This window comes from Rhinatrema bivittatum, chromosome 3 (genome assembly GCF_901001135.1).
Source record: "Rhinatrema bivittatum chromosome 3, aRhiBiv1.1, whole genome shotgun sequence".
In the NCBI taxonomy this organism is placed as follows: Eukaryota; Metazoa; Chordata; class Amphibia; order Gymnophiona; family Rhinatrematidae; genus Rhinatrema; species Rhinatrema bivittatum.
The window spans coordinates 514,677,185-514,701,974 of record NC_042617.1 but is presented as its reverse complement, the minus strand read 5'-3'; the positions used below and the strand labels follow the sequence as shown (position 1 = coordinate 514,701,974).

Genomic DNA, 24,790 nt, shown 5'->3' with positions numbered 1-24,790 from the left:
CCCTAGGGAGCAAAGCAGATATCAAATATGCATTATTTGTTTTAAATATCGATTTTTGTACTTCAACAATTGTATTACATTTGCCAAACCTTTTTTTGACAGATATACGCAGACTGAGCGCACCAGCGATGCAATATTGAACGTCCGATGCAATAAAAACAATGGCGCTATAGACGCTCTGTTTTGAACAATGCGCATGATTTTTGCACGCTTTTAATGTCAGATTAATTTAAATACTGCATCTAGGGTGCCGGTGAAAAAATGTGCACGCGTTAAAACCGCGTGCGTCCCTAAGGAACGCAATTTGTTTGCGTGTGTTTTATAGCATCGGCCCCATTGGGTGAGAGTTCAGACTGTTTCTTGTTCCTGAGCATAGCAAACTTTCCCTTTTCTTGGACCTGATCGATTGATCATTGATAAGGCCCAAGATATAGGAGTTCCCTTCAAAAATTCTTCCTAAATGCTAATAAACCTTAGAAACTAGATGTAAAAAAAACTCCTTCATCCCTCAGTATTCTTCCTATAAAGAGCTCAATAGAGACAGTTGGGATAGGTAGAATTAATTTTCCCTAACTCACCAATTCTTACTGACTTGTATTATTCAAATAAACTGTAATCTCTAAAAACGATCTCAGAAGAACACACCTGACACTGTGCTTGAAGGGATACAGCCTTAAATGCAGACTGCCAGCAGAGACACCGGAAGTGTGGCTCGTCCTAAACAGGGCAATATACAGCTCCGTTGATGTCTCTGTATAGGGAGCAGAGCCTTGAGTCAGCATCAGTGTGGCTGGATTTAGGGGGCAATCCCATGGAGGAATTAGACACATGTCAAGCCCCTGAGGAAAGCACTGCAAGCAGGACAGCAACATTCAATAGAATAAAGTACACCGTGAAATTTTCAAGCTGGGTCCTTTTAAAGGAAGGCACTGGCTTCCAGTACAGTCCCCATGGAGGGGACAGAGCCTTCAGTCGGTATCAGTGTGATAGTTATCCTATTTAGGGTCCTACAGGTTAAGTCTGCCGCATCACAGAACCTGTTTCCCCAACCCTGCAGCAAGTGGATCAGTGCTCAGCAGGACTTGAAAGTGTGACCCCTTCCCCTTGTAAAGAGGGGTTTACACTGAATATCTCTTGGATATATGTTTGTATGGCTATTGCTATTCAGAATTTTGAAGATATTTGTCCTCCAGAGGCCAGCAAGAATTTGGGTGAATAGCTGCTCAATGTGCACCCAATGAGAGAGCTGAAATGTTCAGACAATATCAGAATATGATTGGCTAGGATAAATACCCTGTACTGTACAAGTATACGATTAGCACAGCATCAATATAGGGTTAAAAGAATCTATTTATATTTAAATATCTTTCTTGAGGGAATGTGTCTTGCATTTCATTAACTAGAAGTTATTATTGAACAACTGTTTCATTTAATAAAAATTTCACTGGAACAGGTGGTCCCACGATGAAGTAGTAAATTAAATTTTGCTGTCTGTTCTCAAGTATACTTTCATTAACTCTGACTTTAATTATTTGCCATTAGCAAATTTTTGCTAAGAAAGTAGTCATTAGGGACAACTGTAAAATTATTTTACAGTTTAAAATAGGCAGTACTTGTCACTAAAAGAGTCTAGGCTCACTTCCATGCCAAATAAAGAATCCTCATTTTTTAAAATATAATTAGTGACAGTTATTACTGTCAGAAAAATGTAATAACACTTTTAGTAACACCTCCAAAAGCAAACTAACTAGGTGCACGTACAGTAACTTTTTTTTAGTTATTATGCTTGCTGGAAACAGTATATCACTTCAGTAGAGTTTTATTTTAGCTACAAATTTACAAGCACGTATAAACATATAAACAGGAATGAATAGAATGTTGAGTTTTAGCCTGCTTTAAATATTTAAACATAGAAACATATAGAAACATAGAAACATAGAAATGACGGCAGAAGAAGACCAATCGGTCCATCCAGTCTGCCCAGCAAGCTTCACACTTCTTTTTTCTCATACTTATCTGTTTCTCTTGGCTCTTAGTAACCTTAGGTTCTATTTCCCTTTCACCCCCACCATTAATGTAGAGAGCAGTGATGGAGCTGCTTCCAAGTGAAATATTAAGTTTGATTAGTTGGGTAAGCGGCAGCATAGCTCTCTGCCGTTGAAGCAGAGAGCAATGCTGGATATGCATGAAGTATTAGTTTTTCTTCTCCCCTGCCGTTGAAGCAGGGAGCTATGCTGGATATGTATTGAAAGTGAAGTATGCCTTGAAAGTCACATTAACTATCATCAAATATTGAAAAGCCTAATAATTGGTAATTGAATAAGCCTAATAATTGGTAATACCTATAGCCCATGAACCCATCCCTGTTTTTTTCTTTTTTTCTTTTTGTTCTTTTTTTAATTGGGAGATGGCAGCCCTCCATCCTTCCGCTCCGTGAAGGTGGAACACCAACCACTGGTCACTGGCATCCCGCTCCGTGAATGCCTCTGTGGCTACTGCCGCTCCGTGCAGTAAACATTATTTATTAAAGAGACTTTTGAACATTTCATAATCCCTTGTATCTTTAATTGGTAGAGACATTTAAAACCTTAGAAACAGATATATATGATGGCAGAAAGAAATCATGTGGCCTGCCTAGTCTGCTCACCTACAAAACTTTTCAGCTCTGCTATTCCTTCAGAAATCCCCTATGCTTGTCCCATGCTTTTCTGATCTTAGATACTTAGGGGTAGATTTTCAAACGAGCGCGAACAGCCTACTTTTGTTTGCGCTCCAGGCGCAAACAAAAGTACGCTGGATTTTAGTAGATACGCGCATAGTCGCGCGTATCGGCTAAAATCCTGGATCGGCGCGCGCAAGGCTATCGATTTCGTATAGCCTGCGCGCGCCGAGCCGCGCAGCCTACCCCCGTTCCCTCCTAGGCCGCTCCGAAATCGGAGCGGCCTAGAAGGGAACTTTCCTTTGCCCTCCCCTCACCTTCCCCTCCCTTCCCCTACCTAACCCACCCGCCCGGCCCTGTCTAAACCCCGATCCTACCTTTGTCGGGGGATTTACGCCTCCCAGAGGGAGGCGTAAATCCCCGCGCGCGAGCGGGACCCCTGCGCGCCGGGCCGCGACCTGGGGGCGGGTACGGAGGGCGAGGCCACGCCCCCGGACCGCCCCGGGGCGTAGCCACGCCCCCGTACCCGCCCCCAAAACGCTGCCGGCACGCCCCCGAAACGCCGCGCAATCCGGCCCCGCCCCCCGACACGCCTCCCGACATGCCCACTCCGAAAACCCCGGGACTTACGCGAGTCCCGGGGTTGTGCGCGCGCCGGTGAGCCTATGTAAAATAGGCTCACCGGCGCGCAGGGCCCTGCTCGCGTAAATCCGCCCGGTTTTGGGCGGATTTAGGCGAGCAGGGCTCTGAAAATCTACCCCTTAGTGTCCTTGTCTCTACCACCTCCACGGGGAGGCTGTTCCATGCATCTACCACCCATTCTGTAAAGAAATACTTCCTTAGTTTACCCCCTTTCCCCCTAATCCCATGACCCTTCATTCCAAAGTCTAAGAGACCCAATTCCTGTGTATTGATACTTCAGAGCTTTTTAAATAGGGATGTGAATCGTGTCCTCGATCGTCTTAACGATCGATTTCGGCTGGGAGGGGGAGGGAATCGTATTGTTGCCGTTTGGGGGGGTAAAATATCGTGAAAAATCGTTAAAAATCGAAAAATCGAAAAATCGAAAAACCGGCACACTAAAACCCCCTAAAACCCACCCCCGACCCTTTAAATTAAATCCCCCACCCTCCCGAACCCCCCCCCAAATAACTTAAATAACCTGCGGGTCCAGCGGCGGTCCGGAACGGCAGCGGTCCGGAACGGGCTCCTGCTCCTGCACCTTGTCGTCTTCAGCCGGCGCCATTTTCCAAATGGCGCCGAAAATGGCGGCGGCCATAGACGAAAAAGAGTGGACGGCAGGAGGTCCTTCCGGCCCCCCGCTGGACTTTTGGCAAGTCTCGTGGGGGGTCAGGAGGCCCCCCACAAGCTGGCCAAAAGTTCCTGGAGGTCCAGCGGGGGTCAGGGAGCGATTTCCCGCCGCGAATCGTTTTCGTACGGAAAATGGTGCCGGCAGGAGATCGACTGCAGGAGGTCGTTCAGCGAGAGTTCCGGTGCCTCGCTGAACGACCTCCTGCAGTCGATCTCCTGCCGGCGCCATTTTCCGTACGAAAACGATTCGCGGCGGGAAATCGCTCCCTGACCCCCGCTGGACCTCCAGGAACTTTTGGCCAGCTTGTGGGGGGCCTCCTGACCCCCACGAGACTTGCCAAAAGTCCAGCGGGGGTCCGGAAGGACCTCCTGCCGTCCAATCGTTTTCGTCTATGGCCGCCGCCATTTTTCGGCGCCATTTTGGAAAATGGCGCCGGCTGAAGACGACAAGATGCAGGAGCAGGAGCCCGTTCCGGACCGCTGCCGTTCCGGACCGCCGCTGGACCCGCAGGTTATTTAAGTTATTTGGGGGGGGGGGTTGGGGAGGGTGGGGATTTAATTTAAAGGGTCGGGGGTGGGTTTTAGGGGGTTTTAATGTGCCGGCTCACGATTCTAACGATTTATAACGATAAATCGTTAGAATCTGTATTGTATTGTGTTCCATAACGGTTTAAGACGATATTAAAATTATCGGACGATAATTTTAATCGTCCTAAAACGATTCACATCCCTATTTTTAAATGTCTCCATCATATCTCCCCTATCTTGCTTTACCTTTAGGGTAATCATGTATAGATCTTTGTCTGTCTCCATATGCTTTACAACAAAGATCACTGACCATTTTAGTAGCCATTCTCTGGACTGACTTCATCCTGTTTATATCCTTTTGAACTGTATATAGTATTCCAAATGAGGTCTCACCAGGGACTTGCACAATATCTCCTCCTTTTTTCTGCTGATCATTCCTCTCCCTATGCACAGAAGCATCTTTCTGGCTTTTGTTGTTGACTTATCCACCTGTTTGGCCACCTTAAAATCTTCAACAAGCTAGATCCCGCTAGGGAAGGGAAGTCATTTGCAATGAAATAGGAAATACAACAAAATAGGAAATATCGTCTTTATTTTCGAAACCCGAAAAATGATAGGAAAAAACATGAAGGGTGGCCAATACCATTTTGAAAAATGGTGCAGCTTGTCCATCACCCCTACCATATGACAGGGACTGGCGGATGGCACTGGTAACCCCTGTCACATGTTAAGAGCAAAGAGCGGCCAGTGCCATTTTGAATGAGGGCAGCTGCTGGTCTGGGAGCGGGAAATCGCTCCTGAGGCCCCCATTAGACCATCGGGTGTTTTGGTGAGTACCGGGGGGGGGGGGGGGGAGTTGGGAGGTAGGTGAGGGGTCTGCTGGTGGGCTCTGATTTTTTATAAATAATAATAAAAAAATGGCACAACGAAAAAAACTCCAACAATCTGGGAGTGGACCCAAAATGGCCCAACCCTGGAATGAAAACAAAATCGCTACAATATTTTTTTAGGATGCTGCCCCTAGACCTGCTCTCATTTTGTCTTTAGAATAATTTCACCCCTGGATTTTTGCAACCCAAATGCATGACTGCATATTTTAGCATTAAATCTTAGCTGCCAGAGTCTAGACCATTCCTCAAGCTATGCTAGATCCCTCATCATATTTCCACATCTTCCTGGGTGTTGTTTACCCTGTTGCATATTTTGGTATCCTCTGCAAAAAGAGAAATCTTTCCCTATAGTCCTTCCACAATATTATTTGCATAAAGTTGAAAGGAATCAGCCCAAGACCCGATCCCTGCAGCACACCAATAGTAACGCCCCTATCTCTGAAGCAAGCTCCATTTACCACTACTCGTTCTCGCCTCCCACTCAACCGGTTTCTAACCCATTCAGCCACTTTAAGGCCCACACTAAGGATGTTCAGTTTATTTATAAGTTGCTTATGTAGATCCATGTCAAAGCCCTTAGTGAAATCCAAGTACACTACATCTTGTTCTCTTTCCCGATCCAATTCTCTGGTCACCCATTCAAAGAAATTGATGAGATTTGTCTGACAAGATTTACCTCTGGTCACAACTATTCCACTAATTTACTCAGCACAGAGGTGCGTTTTGAACTGGCCTGTAGCTTCAAGCTTTCACCTTACTTCCACTTTTGTGAAGAGGAATCACATCCGCCTGTCTTCAATTCTCCAGCACTATTCTTGACTCTAAAGAAGCATTGAAAATTTCAGCCAGCAAAGTTGCCAGAACTAAGAAACGTACCCCTAGATTTATCAAAATGCTATACATATAGCAGAAATAACACCTGCGATAAAAAAAGGAGTGTGATTAGGGTAATTACCCTGCATCCGCATCGCATATATAATTTCCGCAAGGCGCAGTAAAGTTATTGCACCTGAGCTATTTTTGTGCTGATTAATCCATTGCAGGGGTGTAGAGTGAAACAATTTTTATCACACATGCCATTTAGGGGAGGGAGTGAACGAGCAAAAAAAAAAGTAATCTTTCACTTTACTATTTATACCTCTGTAAGAAGGGGGACCTTTTAACTTGGTGTGGGGGTTTAGGGGTGAGGTAGGTTTGGGGAGGTGGTTTTTCATACACGATAGGAGGTATGAACAGCAAAGTTGACATCACTGAAGATTTTCTGCTGTTTGAATCAATGAAAGGTACAAGAGGAGTTGGTTTGTACAATGCACTCTATCTCTCTCGCTCTCATGAGATAAAAACCTTTTCACAGAGTTAAGATGGGCACAACACACAGAAAAAAAGTGTAGTTCTTTATTTCTGGCGTTAAAAAACCCGCTTTGCTGTGCATCACTCTATAGCATTTGACATTAGGAGCCACTCATTACCATTAACTCCACCCAAACTCCTCCCACTTGCATAGCAAATGTTACATTTGCATACATGCGCGAGTTGCGTAATTTAATGCATGCATTATGGCGTTATCGTGTGCATTAGGGCTTTAATGCTAGTTAAATGATAAATGACCCTGTACGTTCTCTTAATACCTTGTATGTATCCATCCAACCCCATAACTTTTTAGTACTTTAAGTTTAGCTAGTTCCTCACAAATACTCTTTTCTGAAAACTGAGGTTTATCTCATTTCTAATTCTATTTTTGTTTGTTTTCTCTAGTCTTACTCCTGCCCTTCTTCAGTGAACACCAAACAGAAAAATTAGTTAAGCAATTCTGCTTTTTCCACATCCGTCTCTACTTTTTCCTCCCCTTCTCCTCTGAGTCTCGCAATGCCACCTTTTCACTTCTTCCTAATGTAAAAATGTCTTTCCCCCTGTTTTTTATATTGTTTCTTCTATTTGCATCTTGACTACTTTCCAAGCTTCTCTTATCTTTTCCAGGTATTTTTGCCTCTTTTCTTTCTACAATCTCTTGTACACTAACATTGTTTTCTTGTTTTTTGTCTGTTTCTTTAGAAAACCATAGCATCCTCTTCTTTCTCTTATCTTCATTTACTTTTCTAACAAAAATGTTAGTAATGAGAATTTCTGCATAATAACTGTATCTAATTAAACATTAGAGATGATTTTTCTGTATAGGAAACTAGGCAAGAATTGCAATCAGTTGGTGATCATAGGCACTAACTGTTGCGCTCAGGGGTGGACCCTTGTCCTGGAGCAGTGGAGAACGGCTCCCTGGTAGGGACCAGGAAGCACCTGCCCCCAGGGGGTGGAGCACTGGAGGAGACAGAGGCTAGGATGAGCTTCACCACTGGAAGCCTGAGGTCCCCCCAAGAGGAGCCTATAGGGACCCGGGCCGCTTGGACTTAGGTGGGCCTCACAGGGTCTCCTGGAGAGATGGTAAACAGGCGGGCCCACAGACAGAAGAGGAGCGCAGTCAGGTTCGAGACTGGAGGTCAGATGGAGCAAGGAGAGCCAGAACAGCGTAGGTGATGACAAGGCTAGAAACAGAGTCAGAATCTGAAGACGTGGTCAAGCAGGCTGTTGTGTCCGTTGCTGTCCGATGTCTCTGCTCCGCCCACCTTACCTCGTTGGCGACTCCCTCTGGGATTGATGGAAGGCTAGCTGCACAGTAATTTTTCACACAAGGCAGTAAAAAAGCTAGCACCGGCCCTGCCTTGCCTAGTTGTTACTTGTTCTCCTCTGCCTTGCCTTCTCTTGTCGCCCTAATAGTCCATCCTTGTTTGTCTCATCTGTTGTTCCTTCTTCCCTTGTTCTGATTTCCTGGACTTCAACCTTGACTTTGGACTTGATCCTGCTCCACCTGCCACCTGCTCAACCTCTGGCCTGTCTTCTGTTTCTGCTGTTTGCTGCCCGCCTTGACCTCTGGCTTGTCTTCCAGCTCTGCTGTCTGCTGCCTGCCCAGACTTATGCCCAGGACTGCCCTATGGACCCACCTAAGACCTGCCAGCTGCCAGAACACAAGGACTCAATCTGCAGGGAAGGAAGTTGGTGTAGATGAAGCTTCAGCCGGGCTCACATCTGGGCTTCTCTGCCAACTGGACTTGCCCACTAGGCAGTGCCAAACACTCCTCGGCACTAAGGGTCCACATCCCTGTTGAGTCTTACAAATTATAGTATACAACAATAATAATGGAGAGCCATCAGGGCCGGCACGTCCATTAGGTGAACTTCAGCAGTCGCCTAGGGCACCGAGCCATAGGGGGCACCAAAGAGCAGCCACATGGTGCTGCAAGCGGGACCTATCCCGCTCGCGGCAAAGAGAAATAGAGACTGAGTGCTTCTCAGGGCTGCGAGCAGCACCCCACCCCCCACCTGTTTCGGCGCTGACTGTGTGCTTCTCAGGGTCATGAGCCTATCCCGCTCGCGGCCTTGAGAAGCACACAGTCTCTATTTCTCTATGCCGTGAGCGGGATAGGTCCCACTTGTGGCACCATGCAGTTGCTCTTTGGCACCCCCTATGGCTCAGTGTCCTGAGAAACACACAGTCAGGGCAAAACAGGTAGGCGGGGGGGGGGGGGGGGGGGGGGGTGCGAGCGGGGGTGGGGGCGGTGTAGCAGCGCAAGGGTCGCCTTGGGCACCCAATACCCTTGCACTGGCCCTGGAAGTCGTACAGTGTGAGGGTTACAATAGGCAAAGAGGGTATCAATAAAAATATTTAGCACATCTAAAAAGGTGAGGGTATAGCAATAAATAAAGTCAGATCATTAGTAACAGGGGATAGCCGAGGAAGGGGTATAAAATAATAAACCTCAGGAAAACTAGAAAATCAAATTAGGATTTGGGTCCATCAATTTAATTGTCCATTAGCATTCCATAATTGAGATCTAGGATCTAAAATTTGTGAGATGGATAGAAATATTATAACTTTCCCAAACATACATTAGTTGCAGCATACGTGGCAAAGAAATGCTGCTAAAGTGTGTGTTACTATTGCATAAAATAACTATTTCATATCTTCTGATAAAAACAAGTAGCATTCTTTATAAGGAACTGTCAAATTAAAGGAGAACATCTAAGGAAAGAACGAGATCCTGACACTGTAGTATTATAAACTGAATGAAAGTATGTGGAAGAAACTCCTGTGTTGGTACTGCAGACCCTATCATCTGAGTCTCTTCCCTATTGCCTAGATAGAAAAGGGACGTTCAATAATCTTTTTATTTCCCCCCATAAAGATAGACCAGTTAAACTAGCCTACATGACCACATATAGGAGACTTTAGTAACATCTTCGGAAGAAATCTTGTGTTAGAGTAATTAGGAACATGCCATTTATTTATTTATAGCTAATTAGGTTCAAGAAAGAAGAAAATACCTTCATATCACATCCCAGTCAAGTGAGTGAGAGCTAGCAGAGACACACCCCATGTAGAAAAATAGAGAAATAATGAGAGGCAGCAAGAGACCACACCCTTGGCCATTCAAGCCACCCCCCCTTCAGCGAGATTCCAGCAGCCCTCGCTAGCGTCAGCAGGGGAGAACAATACAATGTACTCTAGCTAGTGCTACCTGAAAGGATATCAGAAAAGTGATTACACTAACTGGACCAGTGAGAAATAGAGATGTGAATCGTGTCCTCGATCGTCTTAACATCGATTTCGGCTGGGAGGGGGAGGGAATCGTATTGTTGCCGTTTGGGTGTGTAAACTATCGTGAAAAATCGTTAAAATCGTGAGCCGGCACACTAAACCCCCCTAAAACCCACCCCGACCCTTTAAATTAAATCCCCCACCCTCCCGAACCCCCCCCAAATGCTTTAAATTACCTGGGGATCCGGCGGTGGTCCAGAATGGCGGCGGTCCGGAACGGCCCCCTCAATAGAATCGTGTTGTCTTCAGCCGGCGCCATTTTTCAAAATGGCCGCCGCAAAATGGCGGCGGCCATAGACAAAAACGATTCAACGCAGGAGGTCGTTCCGGACCCCCGCTGGACTTTTGGCAAGTCTTGTGGGGGTCAGGAGGCCCCCCCAAGCTGGCCAAAATTTTCCTGGGAGTCCAGCGGGGTTCCGGGAGCGATTTCTTGCCGCGAATCGTTTTCGTACGGAAAATGGCGCCGGCAGGAGATCGACTGCAGGAGGTCGTTCAGCGGCGGTCCGGAACCCCCGCTGAACGACCTCCTGCAGTCGATCTCCTGCCGGCACCATTTTCCGTACGAAAACGATTTGCGGCAAGAAATCGCTCCCGGAACCCCGCTGGACTCCCAGGAAAATTTTGGCCAGCTTGGGGGGGCCTCCTGACCCCCACAAGACTTGCCAAAAGTCCAGCGGGGGTCCGGAACGACCTCCTGCGTCGAATCGTTTTTGTCTATGGCCGCCGCCATATTGCGGCGGCCATTTTGAAAAATGGCGCCGGCTGAAGACAACACAATTCTATTGAGGGGGCCGTTTCGGACCGCCGCCGTTCTGGACCACCGCCGGATCCCCAGGTAATTTAAAGCATTGGGGGGGGGGTTCGGGAGGGTGGGGGATTTAATTTAAAGGGTCGGGGGTGGGTTTTAGGGGGTTTTAGTGTGCCGGTTTTCCTGCCCTCCCCCTTCCCCCGATTTACAATTTTTTAACGATAAATCGGGGGAATTGGTATTGTATCGTGGCCCTAACGATTTTTTGACGATTTAAAATATATCGGACGATATTTTAAATCGTCAAAAAACGATTCACATCCCTAGTAAGAAAGTCTAGCTAGCCAAAGAATCATTTTAAGATAAGAGTGTGTGTATTCACAACTTTTCCAAGAAAAGAGTAAAGGTACAGACACAGGAAAAAGAACGTACAGGAACACGTCAGAAAGAAGAAACGTTAGCCAAAGAATTCACAAACTCATTTTACATTATCCAGTGATCTTTCCGGGAATTCTGAGATTAGAATTGCCACAGAATCTCAATTCTTGTGCTCTCTTTACAAAATAAGGTTGAAGTTTCATGAGGGGTTGTAGATCTACTGGAGAAATATTTACCTAATTGATTTCTATTGTGCATTGATAATATGAACAAATTGTTTCTATGAAATACTCACTTGCTGTATAAACAGTGAAAATTAAAAATAGTCATTATTGTTGGCCAGCCAGAGTAATTAAAGGTCTAGGTAAACCAGTGACAATGGAAATTACTTTCAGTCAAAAAATTGGTTCATTTTCATGCCATAACCAACTTAAAGGTATGAATATTATAGAAAACATTTGTGAGATTTCATAACTTTTGAAAGTTTTGCAAACTATTGTTGAATGTCAGAACTTATTTATTTCATCTGCCAGCTTAATTGAGCATAGCAATTCTAGCTAAAATATATTTTATTTATATATTTTTCTGGTTTCAACATTTAAATTCAAGTTTAACTTTAACTATTTTTTTCCACTGTAAACTTGCTTGAAGACTTACCAGCAGGTGACCTTTCTCAAATCTTCTTTGGAAACCCCTAAGCCTTAACAACAGCTATCATGTGACAAGTGAGAAAAAGCAAGGTCTTGAACCCGGTAGTTTACATAATGTTTATTTTGGTTAGGTTCATTTGTGAAACTAAAATAACATTACATTTAAAAAAAATCCCCAAAATGAAAATAAGACCTGAAACGGGGTCCCCATCTCCCCTGCCTCTTTTGAAATGAGCTGGGTGGGGCCTCCCAGGGCCTCTCCGCACCCCCCACAACTGAACCAGGGCCTGGCCCCACTTACCCCTTCCAAGTGGTCTTCCATGTATAAAGGGGAAGGAGCGATCTTCATTGCTCCTGCCTCATCAGCTTCCGCTTGCCAGTGGTGCCAGCCGACCCTGAGACTGGCGCCAGTGTTTCATGGCCGTAAAGGATATGGCCATACAACAAAATGGTGTTGGCCTTAGGGCTGGCTGGTGTCATTGCGGTACCGGGAGTCAATGGGGCAGGAGCAACTAGGAATCACTTCTGCCCCTTTCTATACTGAAAACTCTATGAAAGGGGTAAGTTGGGCTGGGAAGGCCCTGTTTCAGCTCTGGGTGAGGGGGTCAAGGATATCTGGGGAGAGCCAAGGAGGACAGGTTTCTTTTTTTTTTTTTTCAACAAATTACTGTGTCAGTTTTTCAATTTGTTTCATTAATAACAAACCAAAAATTGACTTATTTGTTACAGAAAAAATTGCATTAATTTAACATAGATATGCCTTCTTAGAAGCCAGTTTTGCTAGCTAAGAGGAGCAGGCTTGGACTTGATGGAAAAGACAGCTCTTTACCTTATAGAGAAGCGTCACTATCTCACTGGCTAGTCTGGCTCTGTCAGGACAGAGTTCCAGAGTATGGGGATGAATGAGAAGAAGACACGTTTATGGGTTCTGGCTAGTCTGGAATCTTTGGGAGTAGGGAGCTGTAGAAGTGCCCTTTCCTGGATACCTTCAAAGGATTGAATTTTGTATATGCAAATAAAACTGTAGACTTTTTATTACCTGAACACTTGTCTGATTATTCTAGACAATGTTTTTTCGGGGGGGGGGGGGGGGGGAGGGAGGACTAAGAGGAGGAGATGTTGAGCTGGGTTCTCCATCGTCTTTTCCTGACTCAGCTTATACGTGCTTTATATGAGATTGCATTCAGTGCATTCCAAATGTTTCACTAAAATATTTTAATAGAATCCTGTCTGTGATGACAGAGCAGGAGTTCTGTATGACCAAATAACACATCAGTTATGGTAAAATATCTCATCTTCTTTGGTTTCTCTCCAGCTTAGGAAGCAAAGTGAAAAACTGTACAGATAGATTGTAATTTTCGATTGGATCCTTTTTACCCCTTAAAAGATTCCTTTTTTGATTTACAAAAGTAATCCTGTCCTCAAACTTTAAACTTTGAGAAGCATTCTCAAACAGGGCTGTTTTGGAGAGGAGGTAAGTTATCTGGCTAAGGCCTAGATTCATTAAGCCGCAATGTTTTTGTTTTTTTTATCACGGGAGGAGTCCCATTATTGTGTGTGTGTGGGGGGGGGGGGATTGCTGCAAGGTGGGGACCCTCCCTTGAAAAAACTTTGCAGCTCTATGGTGCGTAATTTTGTCTCTTGGCCAAACACCCCGGGGCAAAAGAATGCACCTAGTGGCCCTTTAACGCATTGGCAGCCCCAACCTCATGGGACCAAAATGGCCTTAAAAGGCCACTGGCCCGAAAAATAAAAAGTGCCACCAAAATGGAAAAATTGAGCATGGGTCAGTGCTGACCTCTGTCTCAACCCGGGGCCACCACTCGAGGCAGCCCCATCTTCTTCAAAGTTAAAAAATTTAAAAGAGAAAGCCCGCAAGGTGACAGTCCCGGCCCCCCCTCTCCCCCAAAGACCATTAATAAACTTTAGTGTTCCAGCCCCCACCCCCTTTCCCCCCAAAGACAAACAATAGCATACCCCCTAGCCTCCCCAAGAGAAAAAAAAATTAGGGTCCCGAGCCCTAACCCCCCCCTTCCTATGTACATTCTCACCTGCTCCCTCTTCTGCACCCCAGAACCTTAAATTAAAGAAGGGGCTCCTGTGTTGAGGCTGGGATGCCTCTTTGCATCAGTTGGTAGACTGTTTCTACCAACTACAAGTGCTGAAAAGAATTAGACCACTTTTCCATGCCCAAGATTTCAGAACCATTCTACAAGCAATCATTTTTTCAAAATTAGACTATTGTAACACCATCCTACTTGGCCTTCCCGCTTCATACACCAAACCGCTTCAGATGGTGCAAAATACAGCTGCACGAATTCTGACAAATACCAGGAGAAGGGACCACATAACCCCCATTCTAAAGAGCCTCCATTGGCTACCTATACACTTTAGAATAATATACAAGGCCATTCTTACCACATACAAAAACATCCACCAATTGGCTCCCATTGACCTACAGATCCCTCTCCGACTACACAATTCATCAAGACCGACAAGAGATGCATATAGGGGATCGCTACAGGTACCACCGTCCAAATCCACCAGACACTGCACACTTAGAGAACGGGCTTTCTCTACAGCCATTCCACCGTTATGGTACTCCATCCCCACAAATCTCAGAACAGAACCATGCATCTCAACTTTCAAAAAAAGACTAAAGACCTGGATATTCACACAAGCTTTCCCGGACGCCAATTGATCGAACACCTCCAAGCCACCCCTAATCTCCAACTATACCATGGTTAACTAATCTCCAACATGGTTAACTAATCTCCAACTACACCATGGTCATCCTTATCTTCTATCGTTGTACCTGTGTGAATTTAATAACTTTTCCTTTCTCTTCCTTCTCAGCCAAGTTCTTATCACCCTGTTATATGTAATTGCCTTTTCAACACCATTGTTATAGTTATGTTTATTATGCACCCCTGTTCTATGTGAACCAGCACGATGTGACTGCTGTCTCGAATGCTGGTATATAAAAATCTGAAATAAATAAAATAAATTTGCACCTGATCTGGTTGGCGCCATTTTTCAAATGGGCACCAACCTGACCTTACCCCAGCTATGTGAATGGGGTATGGGGATCAGACCTCCTGCTCTTTAGGGGAGAAAGTGGTCGGGGGGGGGGGGGCAGGGGGTGAGACACTAATCTTTATTAATGGTCTTTGGGGGGGGGGCCATGGGACCCGGAAACTAATCTCTATTGATAGTCTTTTGGGGGAAAGGGGTACCGGGTGACCAGGACACTAATCTTTATTAATGGTTTGTTGGGGTGGCTGCGATCCTATTCTTTTTATTTGGACCTTTTGGAGGGAAGGGAGGCTGGGACTGTCGCTGCACAAGCTCTTTTTTCTATTTTTAACTTTGGGAGAGTTGAGGACGCCTCGAGTGGCAGCCCCAGGTTGAGACAGTGGTCAGCATTGACCCCCGCTCACCTTCTCCATGTAGTCACAATATATATTATTTCTTTGCTGGCTCTTTATATGTGAGGCATGACCCTCAGGACCTGCGTTAGTGTCCTGGGCTTTCCACCTCACAGTTAACACTTTTCAGATAGTGGTTGTTTTATCATGGCTGACCATTTTCTTGGTTGGCCACAATAAAATATGTGCATAGGATTGCCTATGTATGACCTTCTTTGTATGCATTTGCATTATTCATGCATGCAAAGAAGGTCATTGAAATAGGTGAGGATAGAAGGGCAGGGAGAGGCAAAATATCACATATATCAAGCAATATCACCGCTATAGTGCTCTATCGTACGATATACGCTGTTTAATATGCATTAGACCACTACCGGGGCTTGATGCATCTCCCGGTAATTTAGCCAAATATGGCTAAATACAAATAACTTGCTACTTATTTGGATATCTTCAAAAGATATCTGGGTAAGTAGCACTTTAAACAAGAAAAGAAAGATAAAGAAGTAAAGGGCCTAAGGTCCAATTCTCTATATTCCCATACAAAGAATTGTATCTGGCCCTGTCAGGCCATGCACTTCCCCCTTAATCCCCTCTTAAATTACTAAGCAATTGTTCTTGGGTCCGTGGATGCCACCTTCCCCCACCCCCTTCCCAGGTTTGTTCAATATTATCTTTGGCTGCTGCTGTCCTTCTCCAACCCTCTGCAATGTTTAGTGACCGTGCTACCCCCTCCCCCCCCCCCCCCCCCCACACACACACAGACCCTCTGGACCCTCCCCTCATCCCCATGAAGCATACAAATTCCCTGCTGGGAGCAAGATCCAAATTAATTCGCTCCCAGGACACCAGCGCTGCATCTGTTAGGAGCAACAACTACTCACAGTTTACACTTGCAGCACTAGAGGTGTAAACTAACCACAATTTACATTTCTAGCACTGGAAGCGTAAACTGTGGATAGTTTATGCTTCCAGTGCTGCTCCTGACAGATGCTTCATGGAGAAGGGTCCAGTGGGTGGGAGAGTTTGGTGCAGCACCTTGACACTGCCAGGGGGGAAGGGGTGGCAGCAGCCAAAGATAATATTGAACAAACCGGGGATAACTTTAGCTGGATAACTTGTTCGCTAAACAGCCTAGTGGAACATTGACCTCAGTGATTTTCTAAAGGTTGTCGCTACAATGCCCCAATGATACCATTGAGATCCATGGAGCTGTAGCAGGTTGGAGTTGCCAGCCTTCACTCATTTTAGCAGCTCCTCCCATTTTGCAAAGATGAGGTTAAACTCCATCGCTGGATAGGGTTGCCAACTGGCTCCAGATTTTCAGGACCTAATTAATCCAGTCCAGGTTTTTCCCTATTGCATGCTAAATCAGGACTGGATCAACCTATCCTGAAAATCTGGAGCGAGTTGGCAGCCCTATCGCTGGAGTATACTTTCTTCGATCCATTACAAGCCCTCATTCAACCTATGCTCAAAATATTACAGTCACTGCTGAAAGACTGAAATCTGGCATACTTACCTAGTACTTGCATATATGTCTTCCCTTTTCCGTTTGCTGCTTTCACAGTCACATCACATAGATACATTCCACTTTCATTAGCTTCAACTTTTTTCAGGAGAAGATCTGCTTTCCCACTCTGCAGTTTATCCAAGGGAAAAACTGAGTTTTCTCGATAGCTTTTCACATCTTGTCCATTGAAAATAATGATAACCTTGTACTCATCCAGTGCTAGCTCCTTTCCCCACAAAATGTAAACTTCATCTTGCGTGAAGTTGTGATTGTACTGGAACTGGCAATGAAGCCACATGTCTTCTCCAGCGCTTGCTTGGATCAGCCTTTTAGTGTGAAGATGAAGACAAGTTTCCATCCCTGAAGAAAAAATCAAGATGCATTATCAAATATTACTATTTTCTCAAATGAGCATGTATAGTATATATTTTCTATTCACTCATGTATACCAACTCTAATCCCCCAATCATATAACCATTAAAGACGCAAATTTTTGACCATCATAATAGGCTTCATTGTACAATAAAGGTTCTCTTTATTGCTCTGCCTTAATCTGCCTTTAATCATAGGTCAATATAACATCACTTATTTTTATCAATTTTTCATATTGCTGTGTCCCAAAATTGTTAAAAGTTCATACAATTGTATTGCGGTGTATACCATAACCATTAAAATTCATCAATTTCTCATATTGTATCAATTGTCGACATTCATGTTAGAACTTATCTTATCCAAAATGAAGCAATGTTTTTTGCCCATCCCGCTAATCAATGGTGCCAATGCCCGACACGGGGCCGTGTTTCGGACAACGGAGTCCTTTTTCAAGGGCAGTTTCTGCGTCAAAATAATGATAGACTTAATATACATACAGCATAAGTATAGTTAACAAAGCTTCTAAAGAGCAGCACAGGTCAAACTTGCTAAGCCGGCAGCCTACATCATCATAGAGTTTTTCGGGGTTTTTCCAATATTTCTCTTCCAGTCTACCCCGGAACTTTCTTATAAGCTAGATACATAAATACGTCACCAAATACCTGACTTGTACCTCAGTCCAAAAAAGGTCAATGATGTCACTGATCTCTCGACCCAAAATTAATTAACTCAAGGAATTCCACTCGATTGCTGCATTGAGCCCTGCTGGAGCTACTGTGTTCATATGAAAGATCCACTGCATTTCTCACTCATTTAATATTGTATTTGGATCACCACCTCTAGGATTAATGGGAACTTGCTCCATGACTCGCCATTACAGTTGCTGAAACGTATGTTGTTTTTCCAAGCAGTGCGCTACCATCGGTGCAAAGACTTTCCCCGTTGTAATACAACTTCGATATTCTGTGAGTCTCACTCGGATAGAGCGTTTAGTGCGCCCAATGTAATATAATTGACTGACAATCTGTATAATCTCGTGCAATATGTGTATTCCCAAATGCATCTGTCCATTGGGCACCTACAATGGCCTGACTGCAGATTAAACAATGTTGGCATGACCAATGTCCAGGTGGCAGTGTATTATCTAAATTTGAAATGGATCTAAAAAATGAATGTGTCACCATGTCTCCGATGTTTTTCCCTCGACAATAAGTTATAATAGGAGCCTCCCAAAATACTTCATGTATTTTCAGTATTGGCCAACGTTGACGTATCAGTGACGCTACTGTGGCAGCTTTATCAGAATGTGGCAATGTACACACTAAAAGACTGTCTTCCTTATCTATTGTTCTGTCCAACAGCAACCACTGTCTCTCAGCGTTCCCAGCTCGTTTATAAGCTTTCTTAATGTACTTATAAGGGTAACCACGAACTAATAATCGTCGTTGCAATTCATCAGCTTTCCCAAATTCTTGTTTGGAAAAGCAAATACGTCGCAAACGTAAGAATTGTCCCACTGGAAGATTTTTACATAAGTGGTGAGGATGGTAACTCGTGTAATGCAAAAGAGCATTCCCTTCACAAGGTTTTCTATACAGCGATATAACAAGCTGCCCATTTAACTTAGTAATTTGTAAATCCAAAAAACTGATGGTGTCTTGATGATAAATCATTGTGAATTGTACATTGCTATCTAAGGAATTTAACCATTGATGGAACCCTAATAAACTTTGCTCATCAGCATGCCATAAAAAGAAGACATCATCAATATATCTGATCCAATTACTCACTTTACCAAACTGTGATGCTGTATATAACTTTTGTTCTTCAAAATTTATGACATACAAATTAGCAAGGCTGGGGGCCATTGTGGTCCCCGTCGCTGTGCCCCGAACCTGTTTGTACCATATTTCTTGAAAAACAAAAAAGTTTCACATAATGCTAATTCCGCCAATGATATAAAAAATTCAGTAGGGATCCGCTGGGGTCTGATATGTTGTTCCAATATTTGTGTTAGGATCTTAAGGGTTGCTTGCTGCAGAATGTTTGTGTAAAGTGCTTGAATATCAAGCGTAAGCAGGATTCCTGAACCGATATTACTCACTGTTCATACCATATTTAACATGTGTTTATTGCCTTTACAATATTATCAAACCTCTGCCACAAAAGGATGGATAACTGCATATATTAAGTCTATCATTATTTTGACGCAGAAACAGCCCTTGAAAAAGGACTCCATTGTCCGAAACACGGCCCCGTGTCAGGCATTGGCACCGTTGATTAGTGGGATGGGCGAAGAACATTGCTTCATTTTGGATAAGATAAGTTCTAACATGAATGTCGACAATTGATACAATATGAGAAATTGATGAATTTTAATGGTTATGGTATACACCGCAGTACAATTGGATGAACTTTTAACAATTTTGGGACACACAGCAATATGAAAAATTGATAAAAATAAGTGATGTTATATTGACCTATGATTAAAAATAAGGCAGAGCAATAAAGAGAACCTTTATTGTACAATGAAGCCTATTATGATGGTCAAACATTCACGTCTTTAATGGTTATATGATTGGGGGATTAGAGTTGGTATACATCAGTGAATTGAACATTTTCAGCAATCCCCAACTTTATAATGAGTGTGGCACTGGTTAGACGTATTAGTATATATTTTCTTACATGTATTGGAATTTCTAATTTAAGAATGACAAAATCAAAATGAAAAAGCCATCTATAGTTACAATAGTGATATTGTGTGATATAGCTGAATATCGTTTACCATGGAAGAATACTATTTTACTCAGTGGGATTTCAATAGTAACAATGAATGGACCCTATTTGCTAAGGGGGTAATATTCAGTAAGCCGGCGAACAGACACGTTATCTGCCTACAGATAGCCAGATAAATTGTCCCAGATATTCAATGTGATAACCGTACCATTGAATGTTTCTGATTAAAGTTATCTGGCTAAATGTAGCCAGGTAAATTTAGACCTAATCAGCCAGAGTTTGAATATCTCTAGTTAGGTCAAAAGTTATGCAGCCATATGTGGTTGGATAACCTTCCACTTAACCAGATATGTTCAAAAGATATCTGGTTAAATTGTGCTCCTATAGTAAAAAAACAAAACACGAAAACCCAAATTGCAGGCCGCCTGGCCCTATTCCCATCCCCCACCACCATTAATCCTTTCAATTACTGCTGCTAGAACCCCTGCAACCCCTCCAACTTAAAATAACTCCTAATAATGATGCCTTCCCTCCACCCTCAGAGAATAAAAAAAAAATACAGGATCCTTGAGCCCTCCCCCCACATGCCCATGCAATGGAAGCACCAGGAGTGAGTAATCTTTCCCAGAAGGGATTTTGAAAGTGTCAGGGGGGTCCAGGGTGTTGGCTCAGCACTAATGCACAACAGGTGAGTGGGAGCAGGGTCTAGGGTGGTAAAGTGAATTTAAAAAAATGATAATGGGCAAATGGGAAGTAAGGGGGGCCTAATTTGTGGACGCTGGAGCAATTTTAACATTTAAGAGGGGATGTAGGGTGGGGGAGAGCAAGACTCAGCAGGATAACTTAGCCTGATATAGTTCAAAATTGGCTAAGTCAGCCAAATAACTAAACCTCTCCCAAAAACACTGCAGAATGCCTCTTTTTATCTGAAGTGGCTGAATACTGCAAAAGTTGTCATTTAGATGGATAACTTGTAAGAACCATGTTGGTTCTGTCCCATTAAACCATGTCTATTTATGTTGAGTATATTGTAACTTGTAAGAGATCCATCTAAATGGCTTTGAATTTTGACCTCTAAACGGCTTACTGAATATTGGTCTTCTTATTTTTTAAAAAAGTATACAACTGAGTCATGTTTATTCAGTCTACTTCACTCATGATTTTACTGATCTCTAACATGTCTCCCCTCAGCCATTTCTTCTCTAAGCTAAAGATCCCTATCCTCTTTAGCCTTTGCTCATAGGAGAGTTGTTCCATCCCCTTTATCATTTTGGTTCTCTTTCTTTGTACCGCTATATCTTTATTGAGATGTGACTACCAGAAATTCACACAGTACTATAAGTGTGGTTGCATCTTGGAGCAATACAGAGGTATTATGATATTCTTCATTTTATTCTCTGTTCCTTTCCTAATATTCTGTTTCCTTTTTTGACCAATGTAAAACACTGAGCCAAGGATTTCAATGTATTATTCACGATAACTAGATTATTTTCCTGGATGGTGACTCATAATATGGAACCTAACATCATGTAACTACAGTTTGGATAATTTTTTTTCATGTGCATTACTTTGCACTTGTCCACATTACATTTTTTCTGCCATTTAGATGCCCAGTCTCACAAAATCTTCCTACAGTTTCTGACAATCCACTTGTGATTTAACAACCTGGAGTAATTTTGTGTCTTCTGAAAATGTGATCACCTCACTCCAAGGCACCAAGACTATGGCAATGTGGCAATGTGGCACCAAAAGTGGCATGAATAGCCTAAGACACTGTAAAGGGGTAAAAAGTTACCAACAGTGACAGGAGTTCTCTAAGGTACTATCATAGGTTCAAGAGTGTCCAGAATACCTGAACGCTTCAAAAGAGGGCACCAATAACAGTACCATGAACCCCTAAAGATAGCAAGAAAGGGGTAAAATGGCACTCGGAGTGGCATGAAGGGAGAACAAAATAGCAAAGGCACAGAACCCCACCCCCCACCCCCCAGGCATTGACTGTGGTACCAAACAGTATAAAGAGTGGCATAAAGACCCCAATGCACCATGAGAGATGCAAAGCAACCACCCACAAAGGCAAATACACCCCAAGGTAGAGTCTGGGGTATGGTAGCAATGCAGAGTGACAGCAAGACCCCCAAGGTGTAGTAAGAAGAGTATAACAGTAAGGCAGAGTGGCAGAAGAAGACCAAATGGCCCATCTAGTCTGCCCAGCAAGCTATGCACTTTATCCATTTTTTTCCCCTTTTTCTCTCTCCTACCTGTTTTTCTCTCCAAGAGTCTGGGGTAGAGTCTGGGGTATGGCATGAAAACAGAGTGGCAGTAAGAACCCCAAGGTGTAATGACTGTGACATGGCAGGATAGCTGAAGGACTGAAAGCCCAAGCCTTTTGCAGTGCTTAGTATAGAGCAGTACTTTTCAACCATGTGCTGGGGCACATTGGTGAGTCTTAGGAATGTTCTTCCTGCACCACAGTCCTGACAGCTTCAGCATGATCCTTTCCCCTGGACTCATGCTGAACTCTAGGGGACAGTGCCCCAAATCTCTTACTTGCTGCTTCAGCCCAGCCCTCCTAGCCCCAAGTTACCAGATAGCAGCACTAAAGAAGACTGGAGTGGAGAGGCAGGATTAGAGAGCCAACACAGCAGCAGTGAGTGGCAGGGAAGAGCTTCTTCTCCCTGCTCCAGTCCCCTTTTCACCCCCACCTGCTTCCTGCTGTATAGGACTCCTTTCTCCTGTGATAAGCTTACTTGGAGAGTCACTACTCTAGGCTTTGGATGTCTGAACTGCAGGGATTTGAGAAACAGATGGAAACAGAGTAGCAAGTAACCCACAGATTACAGCCAGGTGAGAATGATTTGTGGGAAGGGAAGGAGAGTGAATGCTGAAAGATGGTGAGGGAAGAAAGGATGAATGGTTGGAACAGTGCAAAAGATTGTAAATGTTGAATGAGGATAGGAGTATGTGAATGCTTGTGGGATGAGGCACAGGATGCTGACATAGTGTTATGCACTTCTGCTCCTGCTGGGGATAGAGGGTTGGGAGAGGATTGGAAGGGCAAATTGGGCCATACCAAGGGAGGAGCAAAGGGGGGATAGGAAGAGACAAAGAGGATCAGGTATAATGTAGAAGGGGGAAAATCATTAGGGGCAAGAGAAGAGAGAGAAGACTAGGGACTGAGGGAGAGGAAGGACCTTGTGTAAGGCACAGGGTGATGGAGAGGGAAAGAAGATCCATGACCAAGTACTGGGAAGATAGAAATAGAGAAATATCTCTGGAATATAGAAAGAAGAGAGATATCAGAGAGGACCCTGGATTTGAAGGTGGAGGGATTCTGGGAGATAATGGAGGAAAAGGACAATGAGGAATAGAGGAGAGAAACTAGGAGAAAGTGGAGAAGGAATGAGGAAAAGAGAATGAGATGAGAAAGTATTAAAATATCCACTTAAGAAAAGAGACAAAGAAAAAAGGAAATATGACACCAGAGAGAGATTCAAGACAAGAAAAAGAACAGTGAACACAAGAGAATGAGAAAAAAAGAGAAAATCATCTAAAAAAGCAAGCCATAGACATCAAAGGTTGGAAACTTTTCTTGCTTGATAGACAATATTAATAACTCATCAATATAAAATAAACTGGGACACAGATCAAAGTCTCTGACCAGGATATTTATCTCACAGAATTTACATGTTGGGAAGAGTTGAATTGAGATGGTTAATTTTGACTTTCTGGTGCATAATTCATTCTCTTATATGCAGGACATACCCACTAACTTGGAGGCTTTTGTATTAGAATAATTTTTTGTAACAAAACCTAAAGGTTATGCTTTAGTATATTAAGAGTATAGCTTACAATAATTTTCCATGGGGGCAGTCCACCAGACTTTCTCCCTCCCACCAATGAACTGTTCACTCATTATTTACACTATAGGCACAAGTGTCACTGATTCACCCACCAGGACTCTGGTAATATTATGCTATCACCCTCCCCAATGGAAGGAGAAAAATACCACTTCTTATCTATATGCACTTCTATGCCCGCTTTAATCTGATGCTTGAATGTGTGGGGCCCTGTAATCTCACAGGATCAGCTGAAATCAGCAGAATGAGGCACACTTAAGTAAAAAAAAATTATACTATCTCCTGCTAGTGTGTGGAGGGAGAAGGAGAATTGTGCAAAATTTGGTTTAGTGTATCATGAGGCTGGAGCAGACTTGAAAGTGTGCCACAAAATAAAAAATGTTGAGAAGAAATAGTATAGAGTATGGCAACCAGACTGAGAAGCAGGAAGACACTCAAGGTGGCTCATCAGGTGGATGGCAGGTAGACAGTGACAGTAACACCCCCAGGTGGTATATCAGGGACAAGACAGGAAGTCAAAGAAGCAGCAAACCACCCCAGGTGTAGCATGAGGGGCATAGAAGCTAGGCTGAAAGGCAACAAGTCCTCCAGGGTGATACATCATGCAAATGGCAGCTAGGCACAGTCACAGCAAGACCCCCAAGAGGTAGATTGTGAAGAATCATAAGCAGCACAAAGGCATCAAAACCCCCAAGGCACATAGGAAAGGAAATAACAAACTGCAAAAAGGTATGAAAACGTAAAAGATGTAGAATGCAGGGAATCACAATCAGCTCAAAGGTACCAAAACTCCAAGGAATAGAGTACAGGCAATCAACCCAAAGGCCTAGATAGGCCTACACAGTAAAGCAGAACATTATAAAAGAGTAGGAGTGGTAGGTGAAACTTGTATTTTTTTTCTTTTTTCACATTTTTATTTTAGAGACAACATACCCCAGAAAGAAGTAGGGTGGGAGAACTAGGCTAGGATTTTACAGGGGCAGAACAAGATAGTAAAGTAGAAAACCAGAAAACTGGCAATATAAGAGGAGAAACCTGCATTTGTTTTCCTTTTTTCACACTTTTATTTTGG

At 43.7% G+C, this 24,790-nt stretch overlaps 1 protein-coding gene across 1 annotated transcript in view; it reads right to left on the bottom strand.

Annotated features, from left to right (window-relative positions):
• Positions 1-24,790, bottom strand: part of LOC115088184 — a 56,936-nt gene that overhangs the window by 24,080 nt on the left and 8,066 nt on the right. Inside the window, exon 2 of the mRNA XM_029596202.1 lies at positions 16,760-17,110. Within this exon, the coding sequence (XP_029452062.1) occupies positions 16,760-17,110 (351 nt within the window). The remainder of the gene's footprint in view (positions 1-16,759; positions 17,111-24,790) is intronic.